The sequence below is a fragment of the Calidris pugnax genome, unplaced genomic scaffold (assembly GCF_001431845.1).
Source record: "Calidris pugnax isolate Ruff unplaced genomic scaffold, ASM143184v1 scaffold11, whole genome shotgun sequence".
NCBI lineage: Eukaryota > Metazoa > Chordata > Aves > Charadriiformes > Scolopacidae > Calidris > Calidris pugnax.
This window is the reverse complement of record NW_015090803.1, coordinates 8,097,609-8,119,349: the sequence shown is the minus strand read 5'-3', so window position 1 is coordinate 8,119,349 and position 21,741 is coordinate 8,097,609. Positions and strand designations below refer to the sequence as shown.

Sequence of the window (21,741 nt, the reverse complement as noted above, 5' to 3'; positions counted from 1 at the left end):
TACTGAATAAATAAGTGAATTAAGATCATGCCTTCCTACATGGTTGGACAATTTTATAAAAATAAAATAACAACCCCAACTTTGCAGGGGGAGGAGGAAAGAAATCATCAGATGACTTTGAGTCATTTGATGTTAAGAAGAAGATACTGTGGCTTCAGAACGCCTTAAGCCCCAAAAGACTGAATATTATGCCAGTGTGGACTCCAGTTTTACAGTGCAGTTCCTTACACCTGACTTTAACTATTCCAGGTGCTTACATGCAAATGCCAATCTTCTACATTAAACTTGCAATGAAGACATCTCTTTAAAAACAGCTCGTGTGGGGTTCATCTGCATACACCAGCCTGTAGTGCTCCTGCTGCTTGGCAGAAGCCAGACCTGCTGCTTATCGTGCTGCATTCAGAGGACATTTTCCTCATGAAAAGAAGCCCATGAGTTTTACTACAGAATCCACAGAAGTAATACGCAGACTACGCTGTTGTATATCAGCGATCTAATATACCTCCTATGTTTTTCTACTCTATAATAAGACACTCAGAAGATTTCTAAATTCTACTCAAAACACTCAAAAGATCAAAAAAAAAAAAAAGTTAGTGAAATCATGCCAGGCAGTAACTTCTTAGATAGGTAGATTTTGAACCATAGTTAAATTTGTGGGATTACTCTTCTGTGATATTCAATATTCCACAAGTCATCAGAGCCATTTTCTCAAGCCTTACACCTTACTAGCAGTTTGTCTCTATATTTCCCACCACATTCCTAGCTTTGTCGTCCCAGACAACTTTTTCAACAATAGAAAACATGAGCAATTGCTGCTAAAAAGACCATAATTTTTGGATTGTAAGTGTAAGCAAGTGTAATGACCTTATGGATTACAAGGTGTTGCCTTGCTAACTGCAATAAGGAAATGCTAGACACAAAGGTAAATAGGAAGAGAATGGGGTGAACAGGTCTCTCTGTAGCTGCAGCTTCCTAACCACAGATCCATAGGCTCAACACAAAGGTAGGCACCTTGATAACATCAAGGGAAGAAAGCCATTTCTGCATCAGCACACCACATTTTAAAATCATCTCTAAATCTCAGAGTGACACAGCAGTGAACATGGTCTGTAAAGTCATTGTCAGAAACTTCACGGGTCTCCGTCTCACTGTGGCGAGTAAAAATTCCCATGTCATGTTGTAATTTTAACACCGAATACAAGATGCTTTAAAGTTCTACATTCAGGACTTTCTGCAAAAGCTGTTCCCTTATATTACAAGCAATCACTTTTTCGCAGGCATGTGCTGCTGAGGAAATCTGTCAACCACTTCCCATGAAGGACAATTCTGCCCAAAGAGATTTTTCTTTTCCCATGAAAAAGCACTACGAAAACATATTCTGCCCAGAACAACAAAAAACCTTGAGCAGAGTATTCCTGGCTCTTTTCCTTGCTGCTCTTCCACATTTTCTATAGAAAGCTGGAGCGTAGCCTTGCAGAGCTGAATCCTTGAACCACATCCTAGTTCACGAGGACCCCAATTTTACTGCCTGAACAATGACTGGCTTTGGCAGAGTAGTTGTTGTACAAAGGGACCCTGTTGAGATCTTACACTGCATGGCATCTGGCCTTTGCTATACCTGACATTTGAGACAAGAGTGATTAAAGCTTCACCATGAGAATAAAACCTCAAAGATTCCAGCAGAAAACAGCATCCCCCTGTACCACTGCTTTGCAGAGAGGTGGGACAACCTGGTTTGTATAGCCTAGCTATTTGACAGTTTTTTGTTTGGGAAAGGCTTCAGAAACAGCTAACTCCCTGACGACTCCATGGAAGGCAATAATAGAAACTAACTCTTGGAAACCCAGCAGCTTCGTGGTGTTTAAATGTGTTTTACCTGTGGATCAACAAAAGATTTGAAATTTCAGGAAATTTGCCTGAACACCTTTTTTTACCACTGCAAAACCACATATCCCTCCCTTCCTCTCTGTCTATCAAACAACCTAAACAAATCTCGATACGTACAATTGTACAGCAATGTAATATTTTCATTGTCAGCTCCTTTTCCTTAATTACACTTCCCCGTGGCTGCCCTATTTCACAATAACTTCCCGTGGCTCACGCTCTGTGCTGAGGGCCTGGTTCACATAGAATGCCATGGCAGGGTCAATCTGCCCCAGCGCTGCCTCCAGCCACCCCTGTTATCCTTTTTTTCACCAAGACGTACAAAGCTGAAGTGAAATGCACCCCTTTCTGAGTTGCGAGGGTGCCTGCTGTGAAGATGCAGTGATGTCAGTGCTGAATAATTAAGTGATAATGTAATAACTGTGAGTTTGTGCTCCATTAAGTGAGCTCCTGCTGACTGCTTAATGAGCAAACAAAAACTCAAACCCCATTAATATTATTCCTGTTACATTAAATGTAAAAAACCAAAAAACTCAACTCCTTAGCAGTAACCACTTGGGTGTCGTCTTCTGAAAAGGCAGCCTGAGACTGAAATCATGAACTATCTCATTGCTGCATTTTTGAGAAGGCCCAGAAGTTTATTTTCTTTCCAGAAGGGTGGAGAAGTAGTTATCAATGCTGATGGGTTTGCTGTTTCCTCTGTGCAACATCTGAATCCTTTGTTGCAAAAAGAGCACCGATAGGTCTCCTCTTCCTGTAACAACGCTGCAATGACGGTATCGCGGAGGCTGTGAAACATGCAGCTCCTTGGCTTTGGTGCGCTAGTAACTTGCAGAGAATCTGGAGGAAATATCCTTATTTGTCACTATAACACACAAGGTTTACAAAGGATCTAAAAAAATCCAGTGCTATTGATATGGCTGCAATATTTGTGAAGAGAAAGTCCAGAGTCGAAGTTTTCTACCCGTGTTTCTCCTGCCGAGGCAGTGAGTGACTGTGGCATCTTTTCCTGAGGAGCCTGATGAGACACAGCCACTGCGAGGGGACCCATAGACCACAGCAGCCTCAGGCAGCCAGAACCTCAAGCTTTTTAAATCAAAATTGCTGCTTTGAAAAGAAAGCCAGCACAGTTCAGAGATTAATACAAGGCTTAGGCTTCACACAAATAGCATGAGTCTCAACACAACAAAGCAAGTGATGGCATTTTTGCTTGCACCATTATCTCGCGTATGATCTATGGAAAGACAGTAAAGTCTAGATTCTATTATTTTACCCCAGATGGTACTAAGGAAAAAAACAGGATGTTAAGTTTACAGCTCAGTACCCTAATTTCTGGAGGTCTGTTAGCTGTAATGGAGCTTCTAACAAAATATTTATATGCTCTTAGAAGCTTTCTTGTGAAAAGGAACAAGCATTATTTGCATTTTCATTGGTTGTATTTGAGAATCCCGGTCAACATAAATTATTTAATGTACGGAATTTATAATCAAGGCATAAAGATCTGTATTTGCTTAAGAAATCTTTCCTAGAGAAACACGCGTTGTTCCCAAGTACGACAGAGGTGTATAAGCCTAGTTTCAAGATTTGGTACTCTATTAAGGAACTGAAACTTTGTACACTAATAACATGAACTACCTGCTATTTCACCTCATAATAACATGCAGCAACAGCCTGGGTGTAGCCTTGTTTACTCCAATTAACATGCTGAGCCTTACAGGAAATACAGAAAGATAACATGTAAGAACATCTCCCCACTTCCTGAAGGACATAACTTTTTAGCATATCATCAAGGATACTCTCAGCAGGTGATTTTTTTCTCCACTAAAAGTACCTGAATTATGTTATTTATCATACTGTCTAGAAGGCAAGGGTTTCATATCCTTAGTAAGGAAATGGGGTATTTTGTAAGAAACACAGAAAACAAGAAAGTAGAAGAAAAGAACTGGGAGGGAAACAGCATGTTAATTGTCATTCCATATTTATATTTCTTACCTTGAAAACAGATATCCAGGGATGAAGTAAGCTCCAGCTCTGATATTTAGTCAGTGATGCTCTTGAAACAACTCTTGGTAACATCCTTCTTCATCAAAAAGGGAGTCCTGCCATTCCTCCTTGCCCCGCAAAATATGTGAAAGTCAGTTCCAGCAAAGTAATATCTGTGACCTGTGCTGACTTCTGTCTTCTACCATGAAAAGATGAGTAAGATAGAGATTGGAAGGTCCATTAGAGATGTTGCTATCTAAGATGCTCAGATATGGAGGAATGGGCAGCTGTTTTTAACACAGTAACTGGCAGGTGAAGATCATTGTAAAAGACCAGTTTGGCAATGTCAATCACCTGGCAGTAAGTTCTTTGTATCCTAAAAACCTGCTGTATCAAAGGTGCACTCAGGGATTTGCTTTTTAAAGGTAGTTAATAGATGAAGGAACAGTTCTCTCTGTGATTAGGATGGCTGTCAAATATCATGATGCAAATATTTCATTTAAGGCCAGATAAACATTGCAAGTGAGTTATTTTTAGTGAGGGTTTTCATTACATACAAAGGGAACAAGTTAAAATATAGCAACTGCCAAAATATTTCAAACCAATCGGGAGTATGTTGGTTTTTGATCTTGGACAGGTCATCCTTGTCCAAAGCTCCTTCATCCTTGCATAAAGGCTTGCTTATGCTCCCTAAAGACACTAGGTCCTCTGTTAATGTTAGAGCTTTTCAGTCTAAGGAAGATTATTTAAAGTCATCCTATAAGTAAGAGTTCATTGGTATTCTTTCTCAGACTTTCTAAAAGGAGACATCTTGGTTTCCAGATTCAAACACCAAAGCATACCATATTTGTTCTGCACAGACTTCTACAGCTCTTTTTTTTTTTTTTTTTTTTTTCTCCTTTGCTTCGCTCTGAAAATTGCAGTGGGTGCACAACTTTAATCCTCGGCAAGGGCAAAAATAGCAAGCCATTCCACGCACTTCTTGACCTTTTTTTTTTTTTTTTTTTTCTGCAGGAAACTTCCTCTCCTGCAAAATAAATGAACTAATGAATTCAAATAATTTTCAGCACTTTTATGTAAAAATAATAAACAACCCAAAATAACAAACCATACATACACACACACAGCATTACTTCTTCCTTCTTGCAGAATAGGTTGAATTGCAAAGATCTGGAGCTGTACTGTGTGAAAGACTCTGAGGGAAAGGACCTGCTCTAAATTCTTTCATTTTTTCATGCTGCAGAGAGATTGCACTACATGATATTGGTTAAATTGGCACGTAACAATGCAGGGGCTGACGTGTCCAACACTCTTTTTTCTCTGTGCTGGATTTACTCCTTAATGAAAGTGTAAAGCTGGTCCAGCCTTTATTGTTAAAAACCACAAGGGTAACCTAGAGCATGAATTACTTTTCCAGCCATTGGCAAAGAATAGACACTGTCTATATTCTCTGCATTAGTACACGTAAGCAAGTGACAATTCAGAAGAAGTCATGCATCTATCAGTCAATATTTCCATGCCCAGAGAGTTATTGCAGTCACAGAATGATTTGTTGGGGTGACAACTTTATCCAGTGTAGCAAACACAGTCTCATCTGACTACTTTTGTTGTGTGTACCTATATGATTGAGGCTATTGTTCAAACGTGGCCTTAATCTTGAATTCTGTAGAAAATCAAAGTGGAGAGTAGCAGGTATGCTTTTAGTACATGAGGCATTACAGTTTTTTTTTCTTCAGAGTTTATACAAACAGGTATGTGACACTAATGATATATCCATAGTACCTTTAAACTTACCTCTGCAGCCAACTCATTTTCTTTAATTTCTAAGTCTATAGTCCTCAGAAATGCCATAATCAATAAACGCACTCCAGCTATCAATCTGAAGAAAAGCAGGGTCTTCCCATTACCTTAACAGCAGAGGACACCATTTTTCATACACTGGTTATGCAATATTAGGGAAGAGCTATAATTATACTCTCCAGAGCTTGGAAAATGGCATACAGAACACCTAAGACAAGACTTTCAAAGCTGCCGGCAGTATTTTCAGGTGCAGCAGAGCACTTCAGCTGTTAAATCCAAATAGCCACTTCAGCGGTATCTATGCCCGTTCAGAGGTTAACTCCCTCTGCTCCCATGTCAGCATCCCACCCACTACCCCAGGCTACCCCTGCAGATCACATGGGGCCACAACCACACCAAAGAGCAACCAGGTCCTACTCTCACTTGATGCAGCTCTTGTCAAGAGGTCTATCTTGCCAATGAGTTGTCATATGGGTCTTCTCCTACATCAAAGCAGAAGTATTTGACTCCTTGATTCTTTGTGTGACACTTGGGTATTTGGTAGACCTTGATGCAGCTGGGATGGGAGCACAGCGTGTTCCCCATTTCCATAATGACCATAGAGACTATAGCAGACTATAGCAAGTTGTCCTTGGAGAATCTCAGACTTCCTAGTCACAGATCACCTAAGGAAGACAAACAGCGTTGGGTGAGTGTCCAGTATTGGGCAGAAAAGGCAGTGCTTTGCCTCGCCTTGATTAAATGATAAGTGCTTGGCAGCCTTCATCTGTTATGAACTGAATCCCTCTGTCAGCCCCAGTTTCTTACACTGTTGCTACCAACAGCTGTGTCTAAGTCCAAGCTCAGTGGAGGCTCTACTGATGGTTTTAATGACCTCTATGAATTTACTGCAGGTAAAGTAGCAGCTGGCAAAGCAATGATACTACAGGAAAATTTCTAACTTTCTTTCTCCAATAGACTATTAATCCTGAAGCAATGATCATTATCCTGTTCTCATCTCCCTAAGCAGCCTATATCGTGGACAAAGGAAAACAAGAATGTGCTATCAGATCCATCTTCGTGATTTACACCTGAAGGGACAGTGCTACAAAGCTGCCATTTCATAAACACTTCATTAAACCCTAATGTGACTAATGCATTTGTTATTCATGTGTATTTAAATTTATTCTCTGAGCTGTTTGTAAATCTGTTTAGAGGCAACCAGAGTTAACAGTCTTCTCTCGCACTCTGCCCTCATTATCATGGTACAGTTAGTTTCTTTTTTCCCTCCCACACCTTCACTTTGAAAAACTCATCTTCAATCTTTGGCTGAGAAGGCTGAGAAGGCAGGCCACAAAAACACAGCACACTACATAACATTTTTCAGAAAAAAAGGGTTTTTTTTATGAAGCAGAAAACACGTTCTACTTACCAAACATGCTTAAAACTACTCTCCCAATCAATATTGCACAAGCATTTTCAGCAAAATCTCTTAGCCACTTTTATTAAGCAATATGAAATGTAAAATAAGGAAATTCAGGAAAACTCTGAATACACCAGCAATTATGGGACTAAAAGTGGGCTCAGGTTTAGTAATGGTCTAATCAGGTATTACCTTCTTGTTCACTGTTTAAAAAAATATGTGTTCCCATACAGAAGTCAGCAGTAGGTATAAGCTTATGCTTGGCCTTTCCTCTCCCCCCAGTCCTGTATCTCGAGATCTATTTTTAATGCTGATCCAGGTCAGCGCAGATTCATTTGGCTGCTGGGCACTTGCCGGCTGCAGGGCAGTGCCTGCCCGCTCTGCTCTGCAGAGGACCTTTGGTAAGGGGGTTCTTCATGCTCTGCTTATCCAACAGCCTGGTCGAGGCAGAAATCGGGAGGCTCCCCCACTCACTGACGACGTGGCCTGTGGTAAAGGCCGGGTTTGGAGGTGGGCACCAGCCGGGTGTTGGCTGCTGCTCTCCCCGCTTAGATGGAGACTGCTCCTGCCATCACTGGTGGTACCAGCCATCCCCACTGGAGTATGGCTTGGTGCCATGTCAGTGACACACTGCTATGGTTTGAGGAACCCACAACAATTTATTGTCGTTTAGACAATTAGTCTAGCACCGAATGACCCCTCCCAATCCGGGAAGAGGAACTGGGGAAGAAACAAGGAAACCCGAGGGCCGAAATATAAACGAATTTAATAGAATAAGTCTAGATAATTAACATTAATAATACTAAAGAACCAATATTGGAACTGATACCAATATAAAATACACAGGGATTATACTCAGCCAATTCGATCAGTAGGAAGCTGTGCACTCCCAGCAGTGGACAACAATGTTGGACACTGTGAGTGCTACGGCTCTGGGAGGAAGGGAAGGCCTCAGGGGCCTGGTGCCAGGGCAAGAAGTTCTCAGGTTGCAGCCACCATGGAAGAGGAGCAATCCCCAGCAAACTTTCTAATTTATATTGAAAGTGATGTTCACAGTATGAAATAATCCTGTTGGCCAGCCTGGGACAAGTGCCTGGGACTCCAAACAAGTGCCTCCTCACCCCTGCACCTGGCTAACTTGAAAACGCTGAGACCTTGAAACCCACATACCATAGCTGGCTGTAAAGTAAATATTTTCACACGTTCAAACATACTAGATTCTTCTAAAAGTGCAGTTTTCCCACGCATTGGAAGAGAAATTAGTACTGTGTCACTCAAACCGGGACACCTGCAACCACCATCCATGGTGTGAAAAAGCACCTGAGAGGGAGTGCGCCTGTCACCAGGATCTGGGTCTCCGAACACTGAAAAAGAAAAAAAAAAACAACCAACACTTTTCTGGCTTTGAAAGAGAGAAGAACACCAGCTCACTTCCCCCCTCACCAGAAAGGTGCGAAGGTCTTTCTGACTTCAAGTCCCAAGAACAACTTTGTGAAGGTTGTCAGCAAAAAGTGACAAGCAAAATGGAAACCTTTCTCTCCGGATGTAGCCTGATTGGAGGACACATACAAAATTTAAATACTTCAGCCTGTGTGAGGCTTGGTACCCGTTCACACTGAAAGTCTTTGCAAACTTGCCCCTACCACCACAGCTGCCCCAAAATAGTGGTCGATAATGCTGCAAGGCTGGAGAGCAGAGCGTCGGGGGGAGACCTGGCAGGGACCATGCTGGGGGGTAGGCACCAAGCGCACCATGGCTCCCTCAAAAGCAATGCAGTGGCTGCAAAGCAGGCAAGGGCTGGGTATGTGCTGTCTGTACACCGCTAGCGGTCCCCATGAGGCCACATCCAAGGTCACGGTGCCGGGTTGTTGGCAAATGTCCTTTCCCTGCCCCAGCGCGGCAGCACCTGGTGGCTTGTGATTCCTTTTCTAGACTTTCCCTGAACTGAGGCAATGACTTCCAAGAAGCGGCGGCCACCTCCGCCCTCACTGGGTTTTGCTGCGTGGTTTAGCACCATTAGCTGCTGTGGTGGGCGCTGACGGAGAGGATCTGTGGTAAACTGCTTGCAGCAGAGGTGTAAAATCACATTTAACACAGATATTTTACGCATAACCATCCAGAGCCACAAGTAGAAAGCGCAGCCAGTGCCCGGTATCTTTGAAGACCAAGGGATGCTTAGGGGCTGTGTCTGCAGGGACCATTTCCAGGGACCCTGGGTATGACAAGGATCCATCTTTTCTTATGGGTGCCCTAAATCAGAAGGACACACTTGCCATCAGCAGAGATGGACAGCACAGAGCTATTCTGATGAAGCAGGAGGGAAGAGGAGGTTCTCCCCAGCATCCAGGTTACCTAAGTTACCAGTGCAGCAGTGTAGCTGATATGCAAAGTGCTCTTAGTAAGCTTAATCCTCCCTCAGCCTTCCTAAACCTTTCAAATTTTAACAGATCCTCTTATCAAAACTAAATAAAAAATTCCCCTCGGTGGCTGCTTCGGGGAATTGTTTCTGGAGAGCATTGGCATTACCTTGACTCGCTGGCTTGCACTGCCACCCCAAGCCCGGCCATGAACCCTTGATGCACATGGTTATCTAGACCAGCAGGTGTTGGATGCAAAGGAAACATACCTTGATCTGAATAAGCTGCTGTGACCGCTGGGGTCAGCAGAAATGTGCTGATTTGCACCCAGGAGGGATCTGATCCAAGCAGGTCTGCGCTGCAGGCTCTGAAAATGGAGATTTACTTCTCTCCATGGTGGCTCCGCACGTGTGACAAGGCTAGAGAGGAGAGTGCCCAGCACGCTGCTAAAAACCTTGAGTTAAACTGATGTTTTTTCATCCAAAATATGGTGAATGCCAATCACACGGCTAATGGCTTTGACATTAGTGCAGCACCCTCTGCCACACAGACAGATGGCCGAGCATGTACAAAGGACAAACAACAGACAGACACCTCTGCATCAGTCTGTGAACCGTCCCTGACCACGCTGCTCATTGGTCCTCCTCAAGGAGTGAGGCTTCCAGGCCAGAGACCCCCTGCACCCTGCACCCAGCACTATAAAATGCCCGTCGTGGCTGTAAGCATGTAAGTTGCAAAGCTCTTGATTTTATGCAGCTCTTAATTTTAAACCTGCCTGGCATCACACAGCACGGGCCCACCCTCTTGGTCAAGATTTGATTTCTTACTAAAGATAAGCCCCCCTCCATCGAAAAATCAGCGATTTGATAAAGGGATTTTAAAATGTCATGAACGGAAAGACAGTGATGAATTTGAAATGTTTTGTATCTATTTCACCTTTTTTTCCTCTCTGTAAAGGATTATGTAAAATTTCAAAATGAAATAATGTTGAACCAGAAGGTGACTTTCTCTTAAAAAATATCAAACCAGTCTATTTGAAACTTTTAAAGTTTCTTTGTGAAGGAAGGGGGTGGCTTTCACAATTTGTTGAACTCATCTGTTTCCTACCTGATGTTTTTATTTGGTCTCACCAGCATTTTGCAGTAGAAATTGGAGTTAGGAATTTCATCAGCAGCCCCCAGCACCTGCATTGATCTTCATCATTTCATCCTCCGCAGTGCCCATTGATGACAAATGCTTACGGAACGGGAGGATTTGGGGCTGCTCCTCTGTGCTTACGAGGCCTTCGCTGTGCATTTTACAAACTTGCTGGAAATTAGGTTCACGTTTTCTGATTTTGATGGCAAAGGATACAGTTAATTCTCAAACAATGGTACATAGCTCTATCAGACAGACTGCCTCCTGTGAACGCTGACCCTTCACAAAAAGCCAGAAGAGCCCGTGACTCTCGCTCTGCTTGTGGCTTTGCAAGGTCAGTGAACATTTCCTGGCAAGGTGTGACTTGCTCACTTGTGTCTGGCTGCAATTTGTGTGGTACCCTCACATCCTTTGTTGCTGTTTTCCCAAAAGGATTTGCAACTGGACCTCTCATAAATTCCAACCCGGGGAAGGCAATGGGGGGGTCGGGTGGTTCTGCAGGTGGAGCACATGCAGGGTGCAGGCAGGAAGAGAGAGGATGACAAGGAAGGAAAATAAACTCCTGCCATAGCTTTGAGAACCATCACAAAAAGGATTCTTACAGAGAACCAAAGGTTCTAGAAAATAATCAGAATTTTTATAAACAAAAGCACGCATTGATTTTCTTTCTTTAAAAAAAGTCTGCAGAAGTCGCATTCATCATCTAACGTTCTCCAGTAAGGCCAGATGTACCTAACTAAGCACTGGCAAAACACACAGTCCTGTGCTCACATAGTTGAAAAACTGTAGACAGTTTGTATGTCTCCAACATGACTTAACAGACATTGGTTTTTTTCCTACACTGTGCAAGGTAGCAAATATACTAATCCCATCATGTAAAAAACCCAACACTTAGATTACAAGAATTTTAAAGTTGCTAGTTCTCGTTCCCTTCTCTTTGCTTATTTCAAAATGCCTGATACAGGAAGTTGTCACCGTCTCTCTGTGGACTTACACCAATAATAACATTTCTTAAAAACAAATAATATCCACATACAGCAAAAATGTCAAAATATGAAAAAGGAGATTTTTATCTTTCTTCTTTATAAGGCATTCTACAACGCAAAATTTGCATCCCACAGGAAAAAGCCACTGAGGAAAGCACATTACAGCAACTGCAATGCCAGCATGGTTAATGATGCTTGGCAATTGCTTTCCCATTTTTATTCATGCTGAATCTTAAAGATCCATGGAAGGCAGCAGACACTAATTTTCATCTTTTGATCCTCCATCTTTCTAGCAACACTGCAGCCTGTGGCCCTTGCAGAAGGATGAGCAGAACAGGGGGCACACACCCGCGCGGCGTGGCCTCGGTTGTCCTATTTTTCCTCCAAGTGCAGCCATGGGCTGCCTTCTCCTGTGCCCAGAAGCATCCTGCCCAGAATACACCCGTGGCTCCTCCTGAGGGACATGGACAAGGTCTGGCACCACACTATATCAGCCTCCTGGGCCTGAGGCTGTTCTACCGCTTCATGGTCTCACCAAGGGAAATATTCATTTTTTTTCAATTTTTTTTTTTCCAAAAGCATAGTGTGGCAAGTGTATTATTCACCCAATTATGTTGCAGTGGGTTTAACAAAATGCATCGCTTTTTTAGAAATTGTAAATATACATTATTCCCATTTGTAGTTTTGTGAAGTTGATGCTTAACTCAAACTCCACTTCATACAGGAAAAGTTTTGGAGGAATCAATGTTTTGCTTCAGCATTTTTAAGACAAAACATATCAGAACTCTTCCTCATAATCAGTTTAAATACACATAGGTTTTTTTTTACCGGTTAAAGAACCCCAAATCAGCAAAGATACATTAACAGGAGAGGGAGGAAAGTAAAAACAAAAGAAGAAAAGCAAAGCATTTTAGAGACAAATTTTTCTTTTTTTTTTTTTTTTCCCCGATTGTAAGAATTACAAAGAAAGTGTGGATAGAGAAAATATTAGGCAATAAAACTTACAATAAAGCTTACCACAGGGAAGTTATGAGAACTGAATATGGATACCACCTGCTGCATAAGTATTGTGAGATTTTCATAAGATTTCAGATTTTACAGTAGAACAAGGAGCAGACTGGCTGGGCTGGTGGCCAGGCTCCAGGCAAAGGGCACTGGAGTCCTCAGATGATGAACAGCCAGCTTTGATCACAGGGACTGAGAATTCATTTATTCAAGAAGATTAAACAGCTGAAGTTTTTATGACTTATGTCCGGTATCACAAAAGTGCCAGATGGGCCTGACTGTGGGAAATGAGAACAAAAGGAGTTTGGAAAGAGGGTCTGCTGGGGAGTTCCCCCATCACAAGTTCTTCACGACTTAGTAAACATGTGCAATTCATTGCTCATGTACTGGAATTCATTTTCTCCAGATTTTGAAAGTTACTGTTCTGAAACACAATTCTGAAATACAAGAAGTTCATTGTGGTCCCAAACTCTTACCTTTAGGTGCCTTTATAAGTCACACTGAGGTATCACCTGGAGGCTGGAGTTTCATCGCTGCACGTGCAATGCACGCATGACGCCAGAAGACTTGCAGGGCTTAGGATCACACATCAGTCAGAGAAGGCACATGTGGATGAAGCACAGGTAGGGACTGCGAGGCAGTAATAAGGAAGGAAGGCAATAACTGGAGAAAGTAACAGCATGCTCACACCAAAACCTACCCTAATACCATTCAACCCCCGAGCTGCTGGTGGAGATGGTGTCACACCGACTATGGGTGCAAAGACTGTAGTGATCCAGGCAGCAGTGTCAGTGGTAAGTGGAAATCTGCCCGGTGGAACAAGCAATAAAGTAAGCAATCAGATTTTAATAAGAAAATTTAATGCTTTTTCTAAACTAGGTGAAACTTCATTGAGACCCGATAATCCTTGCAAGCCTAAATAAGCTTTGTCTGTATTTAAATATTTTTTTAACATTTTTATGTATTTTAATCCTTGGAGCTTTAAAAGCATTTTTAAGAACAGACTCACATTCATGCACATTTTCTGCCATGTATTCCAGGCTCTTGCAAGTTTCCCTATTTATGGATAAAAATGATGCATGTTCCTGAGAATTGCACAGAGGTACATATTATCCAGCAACCTATATGACACCTCTGACAATCTGCCTTTCAATACCTGTTTGCTTGATATTTTTTCTTATTTTAAAGGGGAATTTAATGCTGATCCAAAAATGCTACAGTACTCCCCATCCCCTGGATTCAGTTAACACAGCAGGTGGGAAATCAAGATATTGTGACAACTATTCTTCCATCTCCAAACTACGTAGCAATTTATATTCCAAAAGGTCTCAAATACTGACACGATAATTTACAGCATCTTTGAATGCTTCTTTGTACTAGTTAAAAATTCAGACAAACCTAATCTCACCACAGCCCCTGAAGCTCACAGTGAAAGGCAAAGCTGTGGAAACTTTCTCAGCTCAAAGCTCTGCGACTGCACGTGACGACTGAAGCAGCAGAGTTCCCATCAGGGCTCTGGAAACGCTTACAGGGTTTTTCATGTTGTCACCATGGAAGACAGTGAAAGTGTTAAATCAGTGGGATAGGAAGGATCAAATTCTGACCATTCATAGAAAGTGCAACTGCTGTGTCTTCCCTCTCCAGCTGATGTATTTTAATGCTTTGTGCACCTCATCATCAGCTGGGTCGTTGCAAGTTAAAACAAATACAGGTTAGCACAAACTTACCTGGTGCAGTTAAACAAAGGTACAAAAGTCCTACCTGAAGCACCTTTTGGAAAATACTTGTTATACTTCTCATATACCTGGCGAGAAATACAGCTTTTTGCACTTGGCGACACTGTTGTCCTACTTCTTTAGTGGTTTGTTGTGTTTTTTTAAATTTTAATTTATTGATTTAAGCTCCTGCTCTTCAATTGCACTTATTTCAGCAGTGTGGGACCGAATCCCTCTGAGGCAATGCTACTGCTATCAGCAGAGTTATTATTATTGGATTACACCTAGCTCACTGTTTGAAAAAGCAAAAGCTGGTGAAATAATGAGTATATAATTATCATTATCATCCCAATTTTGACAGCATCTGCAATCATGGCAAGAAGTTATGAACTTAGTTAAGTTAAACTTCTAGCATAGTTCTTAACTATGCTAGAAGCTCTGTACAAACTCAGAGAAAGAGATGGTTCCTGCCCTAAAGAATCTGTGGGTTAAGCCAGTCTCATGCTGCATCCCTTCTGGCTCATCATCTGCTTCTAGGGTTATGCACTTTGCCTCTTGCAGGATCCTCCCACGTACCTAAAACCTCCCTCACCATCTCAGCGGTTAAATACTTTGTGAGCAGCAGGCAAACAGGTTGCCTAAGTGCACATTTCAAGTTGCTGTTTCTCCGATGACCTTCTTTCATGCTCTTTCATCTCTAAATTTAGCTAGCTACTGAAGTGGGAGTCTGGCAGATTGGGTGGCACAGGAAACAGTAATGCAGAGACTGTACATCATCACCCTTAAAAGAACACCACAGATTATGAGACAGTATAATTACTACTCCGTAGCCAAATGAAGTTTATTTTATGAAATTGCACCTTTTCAAGTCTAATAAACCATTACAGACATTCACTCAAGACCAACACATGCAGCACAATATCAAAATTATTATTTAAGGGCTGACACCCAGAACTCGGAAATCTGTTCACATTAGGATTGCTGTGTCCGTATTTGAACAGATGACATTGTAACTGCGAGGCACAAGTACACCCTACACCTGAAATTTAATCTTTTAAATAGCTGCCTCAGTGCCATCTAATGAGGAGAACATACCGGAGAATCACAGAAAACATTTAAAAATGCGAAATTGAGATTCAGAAAAGTACTGTACCGATACTGGGACCATGACTGAGACACAGTGACACTATATCAAGTTTCATGAAATTGCAGAAAAGTTATACCACATTAAATTCCGGTTTGTTATTTTCAGATACAATAAATAGGGTAAAATAGGAAATGGTCTCTGTTGTTTAGGTGAGATAAATGACAAGTAGTTTTATTCCCTGTAATATATAAGTATGAAATTTGGTTTAAATATTAATAATCTTTGTGCTTACATAGATAATGGGATAAAGTTTTTACTCACCCTTGTTCTCAGAAATCATACTTCCAGTATTCTAGTCAAAAAGCTTTACCTTCTTTTTGAGAAAACAGCACAAGCACAGCCCAGAAAATTTGTTAACTCTTTCTTTAATAAAGCGGGCTAGAAGTTCTTCCAGAGTAAAGATACAAAGTTCCACGACTAAATGAATACCCAGTCAAAATATGATACTGCCTTTCTGCAGTACATACAACTGACATGACATGCAAGAGACTTTAAACAGTCATCAATTACAGATGTGAGATAGACTACAACAGTCTCAGATACATATCTTAATCCCATATTAGTTTTCATCAGTAATTTGCAATGCATATACTATTTTTATCTGATTATTGTCATCCATGAATATTACAAGCAGGTCGTCTTTGGGGAAAAAGAATAATCTTGCATTATAAATGACAATTTCTTTCTTCGTATATTCTTAACATAAGGCAAGACAGGGTGATGACTCGACATTTTGTTTAACTTACAAGTTTCTGACTTAATAAGTACACAAAATTTGCACTATCTCTGCACTACAATCAAGTATCAGAGACAACATATTTGAGATGTAGAAGGACACGGTATAACCAAAGCAGATTCATTTACTGGAATTTCCTCTGATCTTATTTGTACAATCATCTCTCTGCTGAAGATTTTTATTATATCTCACGGCACAAGAGGCATTCAGCTCATCGGTATTCATTGACTAGTAAAAACTTGTTAGAAATTCCCAAAATTTTTATATACTTTCAGCGCTGTTTTAAAATATGCAACATTAAAGATACAACTAACTTACAAAAATAAAAGAACTGTACAAATCACACTCTTCCATTGGCAATGAGACTGTTCAAGAAAATAGCAATGTGATCCCTGAAACAACCAATCGGAACAGAAATCAAAAGACTGATGCTTAAAAAAACATAAAAAAAAGAAGTAAAAACATTTTCCCCTGCCAAAGTACTGGAGTCTTTGGAGGCTTAGGTATCACAGGATATAAAACTTTTCTCTTTGTCCCCAGAATATTTCTTTCCTCTTTCCATAGGTACTTCTTGAACAGATTCCCCTTTGTTGGTGGTGTGGCACAAGCCTTGCTGAATGGGTTAAGGCTAGAAAAGCTTGAAAGACCTAAATAAATCAACAGCCACCTAATCCCCTGGCATTCATGCAAACTCAGGGAAATAAAATAAACCTGAACACAGGCATGCATGCTGAATTCTAAAGTGATTTTCTATGAAGCTTAAAATTAAACCAAAATAAACACCTCTCCCAAATGTTATGCGTTTAAGATCTTTCATCTGAACAGCCATCTGACTGTTGGTGTCAGCCTGTTGCAGAGAGGTATGATGCTACGCCTGCTCATAACATTCTAGTATTCCATCATTTTACAAGGCACAAATAATCTCAGAAGAACTACACAGTGGCTTTTGAACATGTGACGATATGGCAGCTACCATGTAATTACATGACAATTATCTCTTCAATTCAGTCACTGACACAGACCTTGTAAAATCTAAGACCAGCAAACTACATGGCACCTCATCTTTGGAATACGGTACTTAACTCCATTTACAATTACAGACTAAGCAGCAAATAACTACCATTTCTTAACTCCACACAAACACAAGCTTTGCCATGCAATTATGAAGTTGTTGCATGGGATAATGTATATGTATCTTAAAAGTAAATAATGCAATTTTTTTTTTTTTTTGCTGCTGTTACAGAATAACTTTCTAGCATTCCTTCCTCAAGCTCACTCTATGTAGGTCCTGCAAGAGCAGGCATCCACTCACCACCCGTTCCTTTTTGTGAATTCCAGCAGAGTGTAAAGGGATCTGAGAGGACAAAAAAATCCCCCCTTATCTACTTGAAAAGACTGTTATTAGAGGTACTATGTACTTGATGGGAAAGAAATACACTTTTCCATAGAAGAGCAAGTTCTAGAGTTAATTAGAAACTTTCTGTTGGTTAACGCTGCTGCACCATTATGTTTTTCTTGACTAGAAATATGGAAATAGTATAGGAATATATGTAAACAGAGTCTATAGAAGAGAATAGTAATGAGACATAAAGTGCTTTTAATTATGAACATATCATTTCACTTTGCACCCTTCCCTGGTAAGTTATACTCAAGCTAGTTTTAGTTCAACTGGCTCAGGTCTACACTATGTTTTAGTTTACTACACCCACTGTTTTAACTGTGGTAGTCTCAGTAAAACAAAAAATAATTCATGCCAGGGGCAGTAAAAGTAGACAGATATAAAGAGGGAAAGAGGTGAACTGGGAACTCTCAAGGGGAAAAAAAGTAGGCAAAAGGAAATAAGGCTGTGTTGTATAGGTCCCCGTTCTCAAGGAATTTGTCACACATTCTCCTGTTAAGACAGCGCTGAGGAACAACTACACAAACTTCTGCCCTCAACACACCTCAGGCTACTGCCAGATGAAAATGAAGAAACTAGGATTCCTCAACTGAGAACAAGCTTACTCCCGGGATGATGCTTTTAGTCTGTCTGATATACATTCCCTACCTTGCTAATCACAGTCTCTGAAGAAACAGTACCCTCTCCTACTCAGAAAACCCAGTCGAGAATGTTTTGTAAAAGGATGATACTAAATCTAGCTCGTCTTTGCTGTTTCAGGTCTGATGCCAAGTATCTACACATTTCCTAATTCATTATGGTATCTAGCACATACTATTCTATATTTTGGGAAAGCAACAGTTCTATAGTAACAAAGCTCCTAAGTAAGATAACTCTATAACTAAGAATAACTGTATATTAGAACTGGTTTTTACTGGGTTTTTATTTAAGGCAGTTATTAAAAGATGTCTATTCTTTTTGAAAAGTTGCACATTTGTGGGTCTTGTTTTGTTTTGAAATTATTTTTAATTTAGGCTTTTGGCAGCTGAAATGGGTTACCTTTATCTATTTTCTGTCCTAATTCAAAGAACTATCCAGCCTGTGGAATCATAGGAATTTGAGCTGAGTTGTAACCACTGACCTCCCAAACTCTCCCAACCTGTTTCTTTAGATGTCCAGTGGGCTGACAATAGCAAAGTCAGAATCTTTGCTGTTATTACTACTGTCATCATCAGGGCTGGAGCTCAGGTTGCTGGAGGAGGCTGAAATGGAGCCCATCAGTGGGTCAGAGAATATCAAAGAAGAACGAGATGGAGCTTCTGGCTTCACCGCTGCCTCCTTGTGCACCTGAGGGGACTGCGTAGGCTCCGGGACAGCACTTTTACTTCCTTCCTCTTCTTTGGAAACCATAATATAGTCATCAGCACTCTTGCTGTCACCAGTGCTGGAATCAGTTGTAGCCTGTGAGACAACGGCACAGAAAGGACTTACAGTTAGTACCAGTTTTACCACTTAACGAGGTTCACGATGCAAGTCAGTGATATGGGAATGGGATAAAGGAATAATCATTATCCAATATAGACCTGGTTTAGTGTGCACATGTTCAGCTTTGGCAGATCAGGTTTCCCAGGGCTTCTAGGCTTAGTGTCAACTATTTCCTAACTCTACCACAACACGAAGGTCTGGGAATCCCTCTTCTGTCTAGTTAACCTTGGGAAATGTGTGTCCCTGAGCATCCAGGTAGCGGACCAAGTGTACCAGGAAACTCCCCTACGAACCAGCAATCTCATATTCCAACTAGCCATATCCAGGAGAAATCCAGCTTTTCAACAGTCAGAGCTACATGCACATAGGCAATATACAACAGAGTGGGATTTCTCACTTGTTGACAACTGGCAGCCTATTAGCTTGGTTGCAACCCAAATGGACACCACTTTGTTTTCTTCTGCAAAACTCCTATCTAGCGCTATGTTCCGCTGACAAGAATATGATTGCTTTCTTAGTTGCTGTCACACAAATTTTTTCAGGGTAATAATGCAACCTGCCAAGCAGCCTGTGGGGACAAGCAGCCTGAAGTGGTGTGATATTGAAACCAATATATTTGATTACATTAATGTGAGACTGAGAAAAAGAAGAAGTAGAGGTGCAGCTGCGGAAATGTGTATGTCGACATGTGTGTCAACTACAAGCCCTTCAGCTGTGACTCTTTCACCATACAAAAAAAATGTAAATTCACTTTGGGGTAAAAGAGAGAATAAAAAAAAGCAGTAACAAAAAAGAACAGGAAGAAACTGTCTGAGATAAAGTTAGACCCTCAGCACAGTATCTAAAATTGGAGTATGGAGGTCATCACAAGTACCAGCAAGCCACAACTTGGAGTTACAATATCTATGGTCTCCAGCAAAACTTATTTTGCCGAATTTATTATTACAGCTGAAAATAATTATCCGTTGCTCTGATTACTGCTCACAGAGCAGAACTCTCTTGAAAGGGACTGTAGAGTAGCTCGGCACTCTACTGGGGAGCAAAACCCACCAGTGATTAAGAATGTAATGTGAAATGAGGGAGCTGGAAGTCTTTGGGTATTATTTAAGTAGCTGTTCCAAATTGTTAAGTCACAACAAGATAAATATCAGCTGAATGTGAAAATATGGTCAAATAAAATAGAGAATTGTGACCTGTTTCCTTCCAAAATGTATCTGAATGAGGATTCAAATATCTGCTTTTACAGTAAATTTTTAAAACATCCTTATTTATGACTTATGATCTTTTGTGTTATTGTGCTTTGTAATTAATCCGTTTTAATACTATCTCATTCAAATGAAAATATCCTAAGTCCAGAGTGTTGGTCCCAATTTCAAAGGTTCTAATGTAACACAGCTGTCAAATGGACAGAAATTTACATCTATTATTTTTTGACACTAATTCATTTTCCTCAGATGACTTAATAAAACTCATATCCAAACAAGCAGATTGCTTTTAGAAATATCAACAACCATCCTGTGCTGAGTGCTATCAAAACTGATCTCAAACTTCCTGATCTGTGCAGAACCAGCGTAGTTCAAATGTCAACAGCTTCAAGCACTTTCCATGAAGTTAAAAACAAACAGATCTATCCTACAAGGAGGGATACTTCACGATTTAAGCACTTCTGAGCTGAGACACCATTTGTTATTAATTAGCCTTTTGCTTTCATCTGTTCTGTTTGAAATGCTGTCTCCATGAGCTGTCAGTCAACCGGCTGCCATCTCCAGGGAGCTGAGGACACAAGCAGCGCACAACTGTGCTTCTGCTCCACCAGTGTGTTAGTGGTCCCCTGATTTTGTAGGCACCCAGTGCCCACAGCCACCAGGCAGGGCCAGGTGAGGCTTTTCTGGGAGCTCTAAATGCCAGGTTCAAAATTTCAGCACTGTTTTCCCCCGCCCTGGACAGCAGAAATATATGTTCCTTTAAACAACTACTGTTGCATAATTCACCTGGCTTCTTTCCACTTTTCTATTTGAAAGCTCTCAGGGAACAGTCTCATTTTGCAAAATTATACACTTTATTATTCCAAGCTATCAAGATCACGCTATTCCAGTCCTCGCAGCCCTCACACTCGAGATGGTTCCACCTTGTGTAGGGGGACACAGATGTCACCTAGTGACACACTTACCCAGCAAGACAGGCATTTCCCTCTCTGGGACCCCCAAGGATGCTAACGGGGTGTCTTCTTTTGGCAGTGAGCTCCATCAAGGGCCCTCCATCACAAACACTTTGTGCTGGTGTTGCAATTTCCTAAATTCTGCTTCCAAAAATGTGCTCTCGCACAGTTAAAAAAAGCATCCTGCCCTTTAATAAAGGGAAAGGAGAGGAAACTACACACCTCAGTTTCTTGTTGTTACGTGTTGTGCTTTGTCACACTACTTTTTATTCTACCCACTCTTTCTGGTTCAGTTAGAGACCTACAGCTAACTGAAATATCAGAGAAGCAGCAAAGCATAGACATTGACTCCAAAATGCTATAAAAGGGCCTCCTGTAAATGTTTGCCTATCCCTGGCATACATTGGTATTTTGGTACTGATCTTTCCAGAGGTAAAATACCTCCTCCCTTCTTCTTCTGCCTGTTTCTGTTTCAGGAAACTCATGCTGACGTGAACCATGTTTTCTCCCATCTGCTGCCACTACTGAATAAATGAAAAATGACAGAATTATACTTCCAGTAGCTTTG

The 21,741-nt window shown here is 41.1% G+C and overlaps 1 protein-coding gene across 4 annotated transcripts in view; it reads right to left on the bottom strand.

The window, feature by feature from the left end:
* Positions 1–15,096: 15,096 nt before the first annotated feature.
* The window catches only part of TBC1D5 (TBC1 domain family member 5), a 278,265-nt gene continuing 271,620 nt past the window's right edge, over positions 15,097–21,741 (bottom strand). For 2 of the 4 annotated variants that reach the window (XM_014937837.1, XM_014937839.1), the window contains one exon: positions 15,097–18,991. In XM_014937837.1, the coding sequence (XP_014793323.1) occupies positions 18,698–18,991 (294 nt within the window). In that variant the 3' untranslated portion in view covers positions 15,097–18,697. The remainder of the gene's footprint in view (positions 18,992–21,741) is intronic. The other 2 variants (XM_014937838.1, XM_014937840.1) reach the window with 1 other exon arrangement.